Source organism: Quercus lobata, chromosome 3 (genome assembly GCF_001633185.2).
Source record: "Quercus lobata isolate SW786 chromosome 3, ValleyOak3.0 Primary Assembly, whole genome shotgun sequence".
Taxonomy (NCBI): domain Eukaryota; kingdom Viridiplantae; phylum Streptophyta; class Magnoliopsida; order Fagales; family Fagaceae; genus Quercus; species Quercus lobata.
Window position 1 is genome coordinate 23,870,375 of NC_044906.1, and position 15,204 is coordinate 23,885,578.

At 35.5% G+C, this 15,204-nt stretch overlaps 2 protein-coding genes across 2 annotated transcripts in view; one reads left to right on the top strand and one right to left on the bottom strand.

The window, feature by feature from the left end:
• The window catches only part of LOC115979539 (intracellular ribonuclease LX-like), a 37,020-nt gene that overhangs the window by 14,986 nt on the left and 6,830 nt on the right, over positions 1–15,204 (bottom strand). The window lies entirely within an intron of this gene.
• Positions 2,473–5,393, top strand: LOC115979538 (F-box/kelch-repeat protein At3g23880-like). The gene is made up of 2 exons (XM_031101593.1): positions 2,473–2,585; positions 4,121–5,393. Exon 2 carries the CDS (start codon positions 4,166–4,168, stop codon positions 5,261–5,263), a length of 1,098 nt encoding a protein of 365 aa, XP_030957453.1. The 5' UTR covers positions 2,473–2,585; positions 4,121–4,165; the 3' UTR covers positions 5,264–5,393.

The window sequence follows — 15,204 nt, forward strand, 5'->3', positions numbered from 1 at the left end:
TGTATGTTTGGGTTTTCTTTTCTTACAACCCTAAACATATATAAGGATTATTTTAAGGGCAACCATTTGTATTTGAGCTGGTAATTGATTTAAGCATTACATATTGTATGTGTGTTTTGTCACAGATTGCTGAAGGGGGGAGATTGTTAGGTTCTAAAAATTTAGAATTAAATATTGTTAGGACATTTGTGATTCAATGTTAGGAACATATGTCACTATTTTATGTAATTGGCTAATCCTTTGACAAAACGCACTTTACTTATAATTGGGTAGATCTAGGATGTGTTTAATACTTCAAGAAACCTTGTTTCAAGTTCAAGTGTTAAAGCTATGCAAGTTTGTCCAAGAATCAAGTGAGAAAGTGCTGTTTATTAAAACTTAACAGTTATATCTATCGAGATTTAAAAAGTTGTGAAGCCCAAAGCTTGACAGCTATCTTGATAGATACCCTATCTATCAAGATTTATGAAGTTCAAAATTTCAGTTTTGATTTTCATCAAATCCGTGAATGTATATTTGGGCTTTCTTTTCTTACAACCCTAAATATATATAAGGATTATTTTAAGGGCCGTAAAAGGTGACACAAGTTACATAAAAGCACAATTCCATAAGTGTGAAGAAAAGTGTGACCGGAAACCTAGTTTGCCCTAGTTCTTGAAAAAGCTACTATGTTTGTGCACTATAGGGTTTTGTGACCAAGCAACTTCATGATCTTTATCGTGTGATGAACTAAAGAACTTTGCAGCCAACATCCTTCTCAAGTTGGTGATCAAATCGCGTACTGGGATCCGCGCAATTGGTTAGTCACGTACTGAGAGTCGTGCATTAAAATAAGAGATTGTCACTATAGAACAAGTCCAATTGGGTATTGAGGTAAGGGTTCAACTGTACGTTGGTATAAGGTACTAGGATTCTTTTACTTATAATCGCTTGTTATGATAATAGTGGATTCTCAGGAGTGGTGACCTTAAAATCACCCGGTGGGGTTTTTGCCGTGTAGGTTTTCCCCATTCGTAAACAAATCACTGTGTCAATTTATTTTCCACCACATATTTTAGTTAATTGGTGATTTGTTTTTGCTGCCACGTACAATTGCATGTTAATTTGATTAATTAATAAAGTTAACTAATTAATCAAGTAATTCATCACAAAGGGTCAATACGTTTTTAGCCTATCAAATATTTAGAATCATTATTGTATTGTGTTGGCAAACCGAGATCAAAACATGTCTAGTCTAGGTGTTTAGACAATGCTTAAATAAGGGTGTTTCAAGTTTTGAAGTCCAGCTGTTTCCAGAGAAGAGGTTTTTCCTTTCTCGACCGATCGAGAATTAGGCTCAACCGATCAAAAATCGCAGGCACAGTTTTTCTGTAGATTTTTAAACAGGTCCAAGCCAACGAAAATGTTTAGGGTTTCACTTAAACTTCTCTACATATAAAAGGGAAACCTTAACCATGTTTTGAGAGAGCAAAAGAAGACTTGTGTGTAACTCTTTGTGAGATTTGAAAGGTTCTGTACCTTCTAACTACACAAGAATCTACCGGAGCCAAAACTACAATCAAGCGTAGGTAGAACTAGTTGTTGCATCAAGATCAACAAGTGAAGGTGATCTGAAACCTTTGAGTGGAGTCTCAAAGTTATGAGCAAGGGTGCTTGTGTTGCTGTAAATCCAAGGAGAGAAGGAGTCCGTGAATTCGAAACTTGCACGTGGTCGTGTCAATAAGTTACTACATGAGGTAGCATTAGATTTAGGATTAAATCTTTTGTAAAAACTTCGATTCTCTTATAGTGGATTTGGTTTACCTTGAGGATAGTTAGGTCAAATCCTCCTTAGGTTTTTACCTTGAAACGGTTAATTTCATTGGTTTTCCAGGGTAATCATATCGTGATGTTATTTACTTTTCCGCATTTTTACATGATATGATTTATTTGTGTTTAACCTAGATCTGATAATTAATCTAAGTAATCACTTGATAAATAAATTAGGTTAAACAATCTTTTAAAGGGGTCTAAACAAACTCTCAAGTTGGAAAATTATGTATTAACTTCCCTTATTTAGCTTGACGTGAGATAGAGGAAAATAATTCTATCTTATACCAAGTTAAATAAAGAAAGTTAAAGAGATAATTTTCTTTTTACCATTTTATTTTCCAATACTACCAAAAAAAAAAAAAAAAACCTATCTTCAAATAAGGTTTACATAGAAACAAAATCTGTTATTTCTTTGTTAGGGTTATTTTTATTATATTAAGAATGAAGTTTAACTCCAAAAAGGTTTACATAAGAATAAAAGACGTAAAAGCTGTTATTTCTTTATTAGAGTTATTATTATTATATTAAGGATAAAATTTAGCTACAAATTTTGTATCTAAACTTTACCGATTGATGTTTACTTCACCATCGTATTTATAACAAAAATAATAAATAGGCTCCTGCTCTTCCCATCAACTCATTCACTGTCCTGTTGGAAATAAAAAACCCACTGATTTTATTTATTTATTGATACAAGAAATCTATTTCCATTGCTCTTTCTTTCTTCAGACATCACCTTCGCAGAAAGTCGCATAATCAGAAGCTGCTGCCAGGTGAGTGCTTTTATTCCCCGATCTTCATGTGGGTTTTCCTGTGAAATTTTGATTGTTTGTTTGTTTGTGTCTTCAGAACTTGCTTTGAGAAACATTGGTATTGGGAGTTGAAATTGTGGAAACATATAGGAGTAGTCTTTGTTTAGTAGAAGCATAGGGTATGATTTTTGTACTAGGAACAAAACCGAGTGAAAAAAGAAAGAAAGAAAGAAGTTATATACTATGAGAAACATTGGTATTGTGAGTTGAAATTCTGAAAATTTATATACAGGAGTACCCTTTTACTTAGTAAAAGCATAGGGTATGATTTTCGTATTAGGAACAAAACCCAGTGAAAACAAAAAAGAATCAAGTTTTATTCAATGAAAATGGGAAACCACTACTTGATCATGCACTGGAAACATTCTAAAGAATCAAAGCTTTTTTAAAGCCTACAATACTTTTCTTAACTGGGTTCGACTCCTAATGTTGCAGCCCTTCTCCAAGAATGGAATTTAAACTTTCTAAAGAGGAAAATTCTATCAAAACCTCAAACCATATATTTCCTCATTTTCACTCTTTATGCCAATGTTTTCATATAAAAACATATATTTTATTTTACTTAATTGCAAGCCTAGTCACATTAATCTAACCAAACAACACAATTCTCTAAACTTTCATTCCCAAAATCTTACTCTCATCAATCCAACCTGACCCAGAATAAAGAAGAAGAATAGGGTATGGAAATATTAGTGCTTTACTATTTTTGTTGTTGTTGTTTTTTTCTTTTTTCCTTTTTTAACAAACAATATGTACATTGTGATCAATTGATCCATAATAAATGCGGCAAATCCTTTGGCAATGTGCATGTAAAAGAAGCTAGTAAGGATGTTTTCCACTATTTAAAATTAAATTATCTGTTATAAGTTTTATTATAGTCCATTTGGAATACTAACTTGCTAGATTAGGTACCCATTGTTGTCATTGCCTGAAGGCTTTCTTTTTTGATTTTGGATTACTCGAGTTCAGTTCCCCAATTTATATGGGTGAAAATTTTTAATTCTTCAGTGAAACATACATAATTTTGATAATGCTTGATTATGATTTCTTAGATTTTGATGATGCTGTGCGTGATTGGAAATCTTTGAAAGCTATGATTGTGATTCATATAAATATACGATCATTTGCTCCTTTTGGTTTAGGGCTTCGGTAGATACTCTGTTTCCATAGCTACTAAAGTGTTAGAGGTCTGCATTTGTTTATTTATTTTATTTATCTCTTTGCTGGTATGTTTGTTCTATGAAGTTCTTAGATTTACAATGTTACAATTCAATATATCTAAAAAATTTGAACTATTACTATAAAATTTAGCATAGCCAATTATGAAACTCAAGCAATGGTCTACATGGAGCAATTTAGGTCAAGCACGGAAATTCATTATGAACTCTAAAATTAAGATTATTTTTGGTTCCTCGAAAAGCATATTTTGTGGAGCTTTGTAGAATTTTGGAGAGTATATCAGGTTCTCTTCTTTGACATCTAATGTTTGAATACAGAAATTGTTGAGCACTGAGGAAGGAAAAAAAGAAAAAGCCAAGAAAATGTTGAGTTGTGACCTCCCAGAAGATTTGGTAGTGGAAATCCTATCATCGTTGCCAGTGAAATCCTTGATGCGATTCAAGTGCATATGCAAATCCTGGCATGCTCTTATAAGAAACCATTCTTTTATCACCCAGCACCACAAATGGGCCACTTCTAACAATCAAGGGTGTGGTGTTGTCTTTAAGTATTTGTCTCGCCAGAGACACACATGTGTCTCATTGCTTTCTGATGATACTCTAGAGGTTTCCAGCAATATCGATATATCGCCATTCTTCCCAAAGGAGATTGACATGCTAGTAATTGATGGTCCATGCAATGGAATATTTTTTCTGTATGGTATTTCCTCGGAGCGTTACTATGGTGAGGAAATAGTCTTGTGGAACCCTGCCACAAGAGAGTCAAAGGTGCTTCCCATAATAAAGCAACGTCCACAATATAGCTCCCCTTATGTAACCTTCAATTTTGGCTTTGGAATTGATCCCAAGAAGAATGATTTGAAGGTGGTGAGGATTGTGGACTTTTGGCAGCGCAAGCCACTCCAATTTGAGGTATACAACCTTAGTACTGATTCTTGGAGGGTAATTGATGGACCTGTTAACCAACTTTATGGCTTTGATTTTGCCAAGTTTCCATCATACCTAAATGGATTTTATCATTGGAAGGCTAGCAGGTTCATGATTTCGTTTGACATGAGTAATGAGGTTTTTCAAGAAACGCCACTTCCTCCCATAATTGAAGATCCTTTCTCAACCAATGCAATTGCTATTATCAATGATTCTGTATCCTTGATTGTACAATATTTTGATGTGGATATCAGCTGGTATGATGTATGGGTTATGAGTGAAACTGGTGTTGAAAGGACTTGGACAAAGAAATTCAAGATCAGCCCCCATCCCGATTTTGATAGAATGTTGGAATTTAGGGAGGATGGGTTGGTTCTTTTTCAATATAGCGATGGTTGGCTGGTAGTGTACGACCGCAAAACACAAGAAGTAAGGAATATTGCAAAATATGAGATCAGTGACCTTAGTCACTCTTTCGCTGTTAGTTACACAGAGACGCTAGTTTTTTTAAACGAGGGGAATGTTATTGAGTAACAAAAGTACAAAACAGTTCATAATATGGCTATGGAGAATATTTCAGGCCATTGAGGTGAGTGCATAGCCTGATGGCCCTGTATTGTGTGTGCTTTTGGTATGGTATTTTTTGTTTTTGTTTTTACGCTTATTAGTTTTGGATTGGTTCTGAATTTTTTATTTATGAAATTCTAATAAAAGTAATTAAAAAAAGTGTTATATTGAAGGTTTCAACTTTCAAGAATTTCCAAGAAGGTTACTGGCCTTGCTGTAATGTTTTGGATTATTATTAATTGCCTGTTGATCCTAATTATTAACATTGGCTATCTATTGTGTACTGTTTTGACGCTTAACAAATAATTTTTCCTTTGATTTTTTTGTACAGTCTGTTTGGTTTGTTTCGACGTAAAATATTTTCAAGATTGTTTCGATGTAAAATATTGTCAGGAAAAGACTTTGTCTATAATTTAAAACGCTTCCATGGTAAATCTCCAATTGTTTGTTTGAAGGCCAAAAGTCATTTATCAATCCTCAGCCATGGTAACAAGACTTTGTCTATAATATGATTATTGTATAATATTAGGTAATTCAACATTTAGGTAATACACAGATTTCTCTGTTTTTACCTTATAATTGTCATCGTTTGCTAAGGAGTGGCACCAATTTCTTTGTATGTTGCATTTTCTTTTTCTGCCAAAGGAGGCAGTAGGTTCAAAGTTAAAGGATGCAATTACAAGATCAAAAAAATTCTGTGAAATTCGTTAGGTGTCTATATGATTATACACTTAATGTATGGATTCATCGAGACATATAAGCAGCACCATACTAATTACAACCGGACTGGGCAGAGCTTGGATTTCTTGTTTGGGAGGGGGGGAATTGTGTTACTAATTATATGTTAGTCTTTTGTCATGACAAACCATCACACACGTGTGTAAACGCACATATATACACATGTATAAATCTTAATATTTTGATACTAGAGTAGGTTATAATTTATAATTATATTGTATACAAAACTATCAACTTTGACATGTATATTTGCTAGATAATTTTTTAGGGGACCTTATCATCTTTTAAATTTTAATGAGTATACAAACGTTTTCTAGTTTGATATTAAATATGTACAAAATTGGATTTGAAAAAACAAAAATTACCTTGTCTCTATAACTACTAGACTAATTGATAAATTCTAATGTTTTCTAAGAGTATAATTGGACTAACTTAAATATTTTAGGGGAAAGGGAGGCATTCTATTTTTGTAACTAAAAATTTAAAGTTTTTAATAATTATACATAAAATTTTTAAAACTTTTGAAAGGGTCATGCCTCCCCCTCCCGCCACCCCCACCCAGCTTAGTTGTAGATCTTCCCCAGTTACATGGCCATCGTAAAAGGAAACACAGAGCTGACCTTTGTGAATTGGTCAGAGTTTAGTTTTGTAACTTGGATTGCTTATTTAGAACCATAATACTGCATATCATGAGAGCACCTTTTATAATTTGTTTTTATTATAATAATTAGATAATTAGGGGTACTTAGGAATTTGAATTTGGACATTTCTATTTGAAAATTTATAAGGTGCTAATTGAGTTACAAAACTCTTAAAAATTATAAAACCTTATTTCATTGTTAAAAGTATAGAATAGCAAAAGAAAACATAAACATACATTATTCCATTGTTGTTCAAATAATTTGTAGAAAAAACCTCACTATAAATTATATTTATGAAAGAGTACTACGACATGGTCTATACCGCATATAACTCTCAAATGGAGAACATGGACTATTTAATTTTTGTTCTCTTAACACTCCTTTCATCTAGGAGTTTAATTGAGAAATACTTTAAAGTGTTTAATCAATTGAGAGTTACTTCAAAGTGTTAAGTTTACCAAATAACGTCTTTTCGCCAAAAGAGTTTATGCTTTATAAGTGATTTTCATGGATAGATTTCTAAAATATGAGTATTTATCCATCATTCTTCTTCTTCTTCTTCTTCTTATATAAAATAAATTTAAATATATAATGTGGGCCATATATAAGTCTCCTAAGAGAATCACTCATCAAATGCAACTCAGGAATGTCTTCTATCCCAATAGGTGGGGTCATTCCTTTGTGCACATGGGCTAGCTCTGGTGCTGCAGTACACTGGAACCAACACAATATAGACATGTGTCCACATCATATCAGTTCCAGTGTACTAGAGCTAATCACTATTTGAACATTCAAAATTGGAAGTCTTCCACTTCCCATGAACTTCAAAATTCAAGTTTTGTTACAACATTCTTATAGACTCATTACTATTTTGATGTAATTAACCACTAGAGAAGTGCTACGTCTATAACATTTTTACAACAAATCATAGGTGGTTAGTTTTTACTGATTCAAATTTGAACCTAACACTAAGATTACTTTTTTGTCCCAACAATAACAACCAGCAACAATCTGCCACTTATGAGTTATGATTTGTTGTAAAAATGTTGTGGATATATCATTTCTCTAATCACTAACTTGTAAGAGGTACGAAAGTCAAATGTTTATATATTTAGATTTATTATAATTATCAATTTTATGTCATGTATAGTTTATTAAACTAAAATGTATTTAAAATAAAAGAAAGCAATTATTAGAGTCTATACAAAAAATCAATTGGTTTCTTTGTTTGATAATAAATAGCAATCATAATAAGAAGACATTATAAGTTGAAACTCTACTTAATCTTAAAAAAAAAAAAAAAAAGGTATTCAAGGCATATATTGCTAAAAATAAATTAAGTTATATAAATTATTAATAGATTACTATTATTTTATTTATATTACTCTTATAATAATAGTATCAGACCAAAGCATATTCAATAAATATACTCCTAGAAATAGATAAATAAAAATCTTTAGTTAAACTTCATTTTATTTTCCAATAAGAAAAGTTTTTTTTTTTTTTTTTTTTTTTTTTTTTTTTTTTTTAAATTCTGCATTTGAATAATTGGAGAAATTGGGTTCATTGATCACCCCGCGGCCACCGCCCAAAACCTTCCCCTCCCACGGCCCCAACCAGCACACCCCTACCACCGACATCGTCGGCCAATCCTGCACCACCACAACAGCCCACTATAGACACAGTCATAAATTCCCCCACAATCCCAGCAACAAACTCTCAATCAATGCCAACGGTTACAGATATTTTGGCTGACACAAATCTCTTCAATGCGCATTTAACAGACATTGACAAAAGTTTAAATTTGTTTCCCTCTATATCTCAGCCAGTTGCCTTATATACAGATAACCTCAATTTAGGGGTCCCACCTCTTAATGAGATCCCTGACTTCCCTCCTCCTACTGATACCCGATCTTTTCCTTCCCCACAAACCAATGCCAACTACCATATTGTCACCTCAACAAATCCCTTGATCACAACACGTGGTACATGGAAAAGACTTGAGCATGCCAAGCATGTGATGGACACTAGTGATGTTACTTTGTCCATTATTGGACCGAAAAGAAAAGTGGGAACTTTGCATGGCATGTATGGCACATCTTTGGACAAGAAACAAAAGTTGAATGAAGAAACAACCACACTAGACTAGCTTATGGTTCACAACATGGGATCGACAGTGCCTGCGATCCAACGAGTATTTTAAGCTAGAACTATCAGGGGCTTGGGAACCCCCATACAGTTAATGCTCTCAAGAGAGCATGGACCAAAGAAGCTCCCATTTGTGTCTTCTTAATGGAGACAAAACTCACCACTTAACAATTGAACACAAAGAAACAACACTGGGAGTACATCAGGGGATAGCGATCTCAAGCATTGTCCAGAGTGGTGGTCTAGCCCTATTATGGAAGCCAGAAACACAGGTACATGTGCAAAATTTTTCCAGTTAGTTTATTGATGCCTACGTTCTTTGTACTAAAATAGGTTCAATATGGAGATTAACAAGGTTTTACGGACAACTAGACACAAACAAGCATGAGGAAACCTGGACTCTTCTTAAGTCTCTTAGCCGATCAAATAACCTCCCCTAGCTTTGTGTGGGTGACTTCAACGAAATCCTGTATCACTCAGAAAAACATGGAGGCTGCCCACGTCTAACTAGACAAATGGACTGCTTTCACAGAGCCATCAACACATGCAAACTCAGTGACCTTGGCTTCTTTGGCTCTCCATTCACTTGGTCCAGAAACCACCAAACTGAAGGGCGGATACACATTTGCCTGGATCGTGCCTTGGCCAACTCAGCTTGGAACTCTTCTTTTCAAGGTGCCACTGTCCACCATTTATCTATGTCCACCTCGGATCACTCCATGCTCTCTGTCCACCTTCCCAATTCCAAACCCCGTCGCCGCTTTACAAAGCCTTTGTTTCAAAACCCAGGTTGCGTCGTGTGGAGCCCAAATCACCAACTATCTTGATAGCTGCCGTGCTAGGCTGTATGGTTTGGATGAGTCTGTATGTATTGAATTTATTAAATTTTGCTACAAGTAATGTACAATAAATCTAATTTGTGTGATAAGTGTTATGTGTGTAACATTTCAAATTACACAAATATTGGAAACATCAACATATCTAACTGGAGGCATTTCACTTCCTAAGGTGTTTCCTACATTACAAAGCAGAGGACATTGTCCAACCAAAGCACAAGAATCATACGTAGCAACAAAGAACAGCAGGGAAAAAATGACACAATGATTTCATATATACTTAGCCAAAACTAATGAATAGTTTAATCTTTAGATTTGTAAAAGTTGAATGCACATAATCATTAGTTGTCTTATATATAGTTAGAAAATAATTCTAAAATTATGTAATAATAACTCATTTAGTTATAATTTCTCAAAAAAATATATAAAGAAAATTTAGGATTAAAGCCATGCAACGCATGGAACTTTCACTAGTATCTTTTATAAATTTAAGCATTATAAAACATTTCATCCACACTTTAAGGGTATCATTTGATTCATGTTGATGACTCGACCCGACTCGAATAATGTTGTGTGGTTTTTAATTGGAGATTTTTTGAGGCTTAGTCCATGGAGCGGAGGCTTGGGCCGACAGGCCCAAGTCGGAGCGCTCATGGACAAGCCTCTTAGGGGTCCGGGGGCAACGCCCCTGGGAAAAATTTTATAAGAAAACAGTGAACAGTTTTACTTAATGTAGAAATTAAATTCATATTTTGAAATTAAAATCTCTATATTTTACAATGCTTCTATTTAAATAAATAAAAACATAAAAAAAGCTACTTATTTTTATGTTTATGTTTATTTGTCAATAATCCCAACAAAAAAAAAGTTATAAGGAACTCGAGTTTATTAAACTCGAGTTCCTTACAAGGTACTTGAGCTCACCAAGCTCGAGTACCTTAGAAATTAAAAAAAAAAAAAAAAAAAGCATTTTAATGGTACTCGAGCCTGGTATACTCGAGTATTGTGTTGCATGGTACTCGAGTTTACCATGCTCGAGTACCACATAAATTTTTTTAATGGCCCAATTTCCACCTCAGCAGTGCCACGGTGACAAAACTCCTAGGAACTCGAGTTTAAGAAACTCAAGTTCCATAAAAAGTGGTATTTCCCTATATAGTTCCGAAACAATGGTTTTTTACAAAATATTTCAAAAATTTGTGGTATTTGGCCATTTTGGCCTGGCTATCTGTGTGGAATAAAACTGACTTTGGCCACATTGGGAGGCAGGTTGATAAACTGACTAAAAAGTTACAAGACTTAAAGAGACAGCCTATCAATAATGATGATGAGATTCATGAAGTCCGCAAAGTTTTGAACTGTTGGCTTGATGCGGAGAACACGATGTGGCATTAATGATCACGGAGCATGTGGATTATTGATGGAGACCGAAACACCAATTTTTTCCACTAGAAATAATCCAATCGCAAACAACGGAATGTTATCCATGGCTTCTACGATTCAGGTGGGGACTGGTAGGATGATGACAAAGTTGTTGAGGGCATCATTTTGGATTATTTTACCTCAATCTTCAGCTCAAATGACACAACTGATATGGCAGACCTCCTTGACGCTGTCCAACCGATTGTCACCAAAGCTATGAATGACTACCTGACATGTGAGTTCAGTCCAGATGAGGTCCACAGAGCACTCAAACAAATGCACCCAAAAAAATCTCCTGGTCCTACTAGTATGCCCCCTTTCTTTTATCAACACTTTTGGTTTTTAACGGGTGAGTGTGTCATAAAAACTGCACTGGATTTTCTAAACATGGGTATTATGCCACTTAAATTCAATGAAACACATATTGTCCTCATCCCAAAAATAAAAAAACCCCACAAAGATAACACAATACAGACCCATAAGTCTTAGTAGAGTCATTTCTAGACTCACCTCCAAGGTCCTAGCAAACCGCCTAAAACGCTTCCTCCCTTCTATCATTAGTGAAAATCAAAGTGCCTTCATGTCTGACCGTCTCATTACTGATAATGTTTTAGTAGCTTTTGAAACCATGCATTACCATAATAAAAAAAGATGGTCGTGTAGGGGAGATGGCTTTAAATCTTGACATGAACAAAGCCTTTGATCGTGTAGAGTGGGAATGCCTTAAACAGATCGTGATAAAAATGGGTTTCAATAATAGGTGGGTGGATCTTATGATGCAATGTGTTAGCTCTGTTACCTACTCTATCAAGATTAATGGCACACCTCGAGGTCATAAAACCCCCACGAGGGGTTAAAAACAAGAGGAGTCCATATCTCATTTCTTGTTTCTTTTCTGTGTAGAAGGACTCTCAGCTATGATACACAAATCCGTGGATAATGGCCTATTTCGAGGTGTTGTTGTCTGCCCTTAAGGCCCTCACATATCCCACTTATTCTTTGCTGATGACAGTGTCATCTTCTGCCAAGCCACCATTGAACAATGCAATCACTTGAACCACATCCTCACTACATATGAACACGCCTCAGGACAATAGCTGAATCGAGAAAAGACCTCCCTTTTCTTCAGCAGGAACACTCCACATGACATCCAAGAGGACATTAAAAACCGCTTTGGGGCAAAAGTTACCCGGTAAAATGAAACTTACCTGGGTCTCCTATCCCTAGTAGGAAGATCAAAGATGAACATTTTCCATGCTCTAAAGGAGAGGTTCATTACTAAACTCTCAGGATGGAAGGAAAAACTACTCAAACAAGGAAAAACTTACCTGGTCTGCAGTTTTTGGTGGGGTCAGTCCAATGGAAAGAATAAAATGGCATGTTGAGTTGGGAAAAAATGTGCTCTCTTAAGGAAAAGGGTGGTTTAGGCTTTCGTGACCTCAAAGCTTTCAACTTGGCTCTTTTGGCAAAACAAGGGTGGCACTTACAAAATAATCATGGCTCTCTTGTCCACCGTGTCTTCCAAGCCCGCTACTTCCCATGTACAGATTTCCTTCATGCTGAACTAGATTCAAAACCTGCTTATGCATGGCGCAGCATCATGGCTACCCAAACCGTGGTGAAATCTAGATGTAAATGGCAGATCAGTGATGGTGCGACAGTGGGCATCTGGATGGGTAGATGGCTTCCTACACCCACAAACTTCCAAATCATCTCCACACCACGTCTCCTCCCTTCGAACTCAAAAGTATCCAGCCTCATGCACCCTACAACAGAAGAATGGAACACCTTTCTACTGAAGCAGATTTTCCTCCCTGGCGACGTCCACACCATCCTGAGCATCCCACTAGGAAGTTTTAAGCCGAGAGATCATTTAATAAGGGCCTACACACCACGGGGACTCTTCATAGTGAACAATGCCTACAAGCTTGCGCTTTCAATGAATCGCAGCTTGGCCATGATGTAATCATCCGATGGAGACACCCACAGGTTGTTCTGGTGCACCATTTGGGGGCTTCGTGTTCCAAACAAAGTTAAGACTTTCACCTAGAAAGCTTGTCACAATATCATCCCCACTAAAGCCAATCTCTGCCACAGACACGTACTCAATGACTCCACCTGTAAAGCATGCAACTTAGCTAAAGAAACTAGCAGACACTTCTTTTGGGAATGCACAAAGGCAAAAGAAACATGGAACATATCGGGTATCCCTTTTGACAAAACCCGTGTCTCACATAGGACCTTTGCTGACCTCCTATAGTACCTGATCTTCATCCAACACTTCGGTCAGGACCTCCTTAAGCTAATTGTTATGATTTCATGGTGCATGTGGTTCAACCGCAATAGAATTAGACTGGGCAGTCCACAGAAACAACCCCAGGAGATCCTCTTTCAAGCCCATTTCATGCTAGAAGAATTCCAGCTTGCTCATCATCGACCACCTCGACTCAAGGACGCCATGGACAACTGCTGGGTCCCACCAACATACCATGGTATAAAATAAACACCGACGCCGTTGTTTTTTCACAAACTGGAATAGTTGGGATCAGAGTTGTGATCCGTGATCATATGAGTTTGGTGGTTGTTGCTTTAAGAAAAAAATTACCATTGCTGTTGGGTCCACTGGAAGCCGAAGCCAAAGCCATGGATGAAGCAGCCCTCTTTGCAGCAGATATTGGTATCAGGGATGCTATCTTCAAAGGTGACTTACATTTTGTCTACCTCACTCTCATGGGCTCCACTCCCACCCACGCTTCAATTGTCAACATCATTGCACCATAAGATGCATGGATTCCATACTTTTAATTTCTCATATGTTAAAACACAGGGTAATAGAGCAACACATCTCCTAGCAAATTTTGCTAAAGGAATTGATTCTTATGTAACTTGGTTAGAGGAAACCCCCTCCTTTATTGAGTCCTCTACATTACATGATGCTATGTACTCTTCTTCGCTTCAATAAAATAGACGTATTTCTTAAAAAAAAAAAAAAGTTGACATATTTGATGTAAGGAAGATGGTTCTAAAAATGACTTTGATAATGCTAGCTAGTACCACAATATTTTATATGACTTTTATCACAATTTGTTACGTGGTGAATTATGAGTAATAGAGATGTGTGAATTCACATGAATTTACTTTTTTTTTCCATCACGCACAAGTCACAACTCGTCATATGATGAGTTGGAGCATGCGAATTAAACTTACAAGCTTGGATCATTTATCTGACACCAATTTCTTAATTTTTTGATAACAGAAAAACTTATCTGACACCAATTTATCTATTTACTATTGTTGGTTTTTAATGCCAATTGGCAGTGGCTGTAATTTCACCCAAAAACTTCACTCAATTATCTACTTACTATTTGAATTCATTTTCAAAGTAGGGGTGAGCATATGCATATGGATGATACTTGTTTAGATTGATTACAAGTCCGATATATTAATACAAACATAATATGAAAAAAAAAAAAAAAAATTATAGGGCACAATTAATTGTCATACAAACATTCTTTTAATAAAACGAAAAGAAAAGAAAAAAAAGAGTAGTTTTGGACCCTTCTGGTGAGACATTCAATATAAACATCTTTTTGGCAGGATTAAACCAAAATGTTTTAGTGTTCTCCATGGATTTTAAAGGGCACTGGTGCTAATGCTATAGGTTAAGTGATATTGTGTTAGTACAAGATTAATTCTTCCCCGTTTAGTGCACCCCTTTAATGAAGCAGCTTTGGGGATTCTATTTCTTCCAACCATAAAAAATTGATTATTGATTTATTTCTTTAGAGTTTCCTTGCAGCAATCATAAATCCAAAACACCAAAGTTGTGGCTTCTCATAATGGAAAAAGACATGCATAACTGTTGAAGCATTCAGTGAAGATGAAGCTGAAATCTCAAGTAACAAAAGCAGGGGCTTTCAAGAACTAAAGGCAGATGAAAACGGCAGTGTTTTGATTAAAAAGAAGAAGAGCAGATTGAAGAAACGGTGTCGTTAGACTAAATGTACAGCTGTTAATCTTTTGTTTGTGTTGATGTAAATAGCTTACACGTGTAGGACTCAGATTAACTAGTTTGTTTTGATGGTTAGTTATTTTATTTGCTCTGCTACGTGTATATAAAGAA

Bases quoted from the DNA above. Each gene is read 5' to 3' on its own strand.
- LOC115979538 (XM_031101593.1), top strand. From the start codon at position 4,166: ATGTTGAGTTGTGACCTCCCAGAAGATTTGGTAGTGGAAATCCTATCA.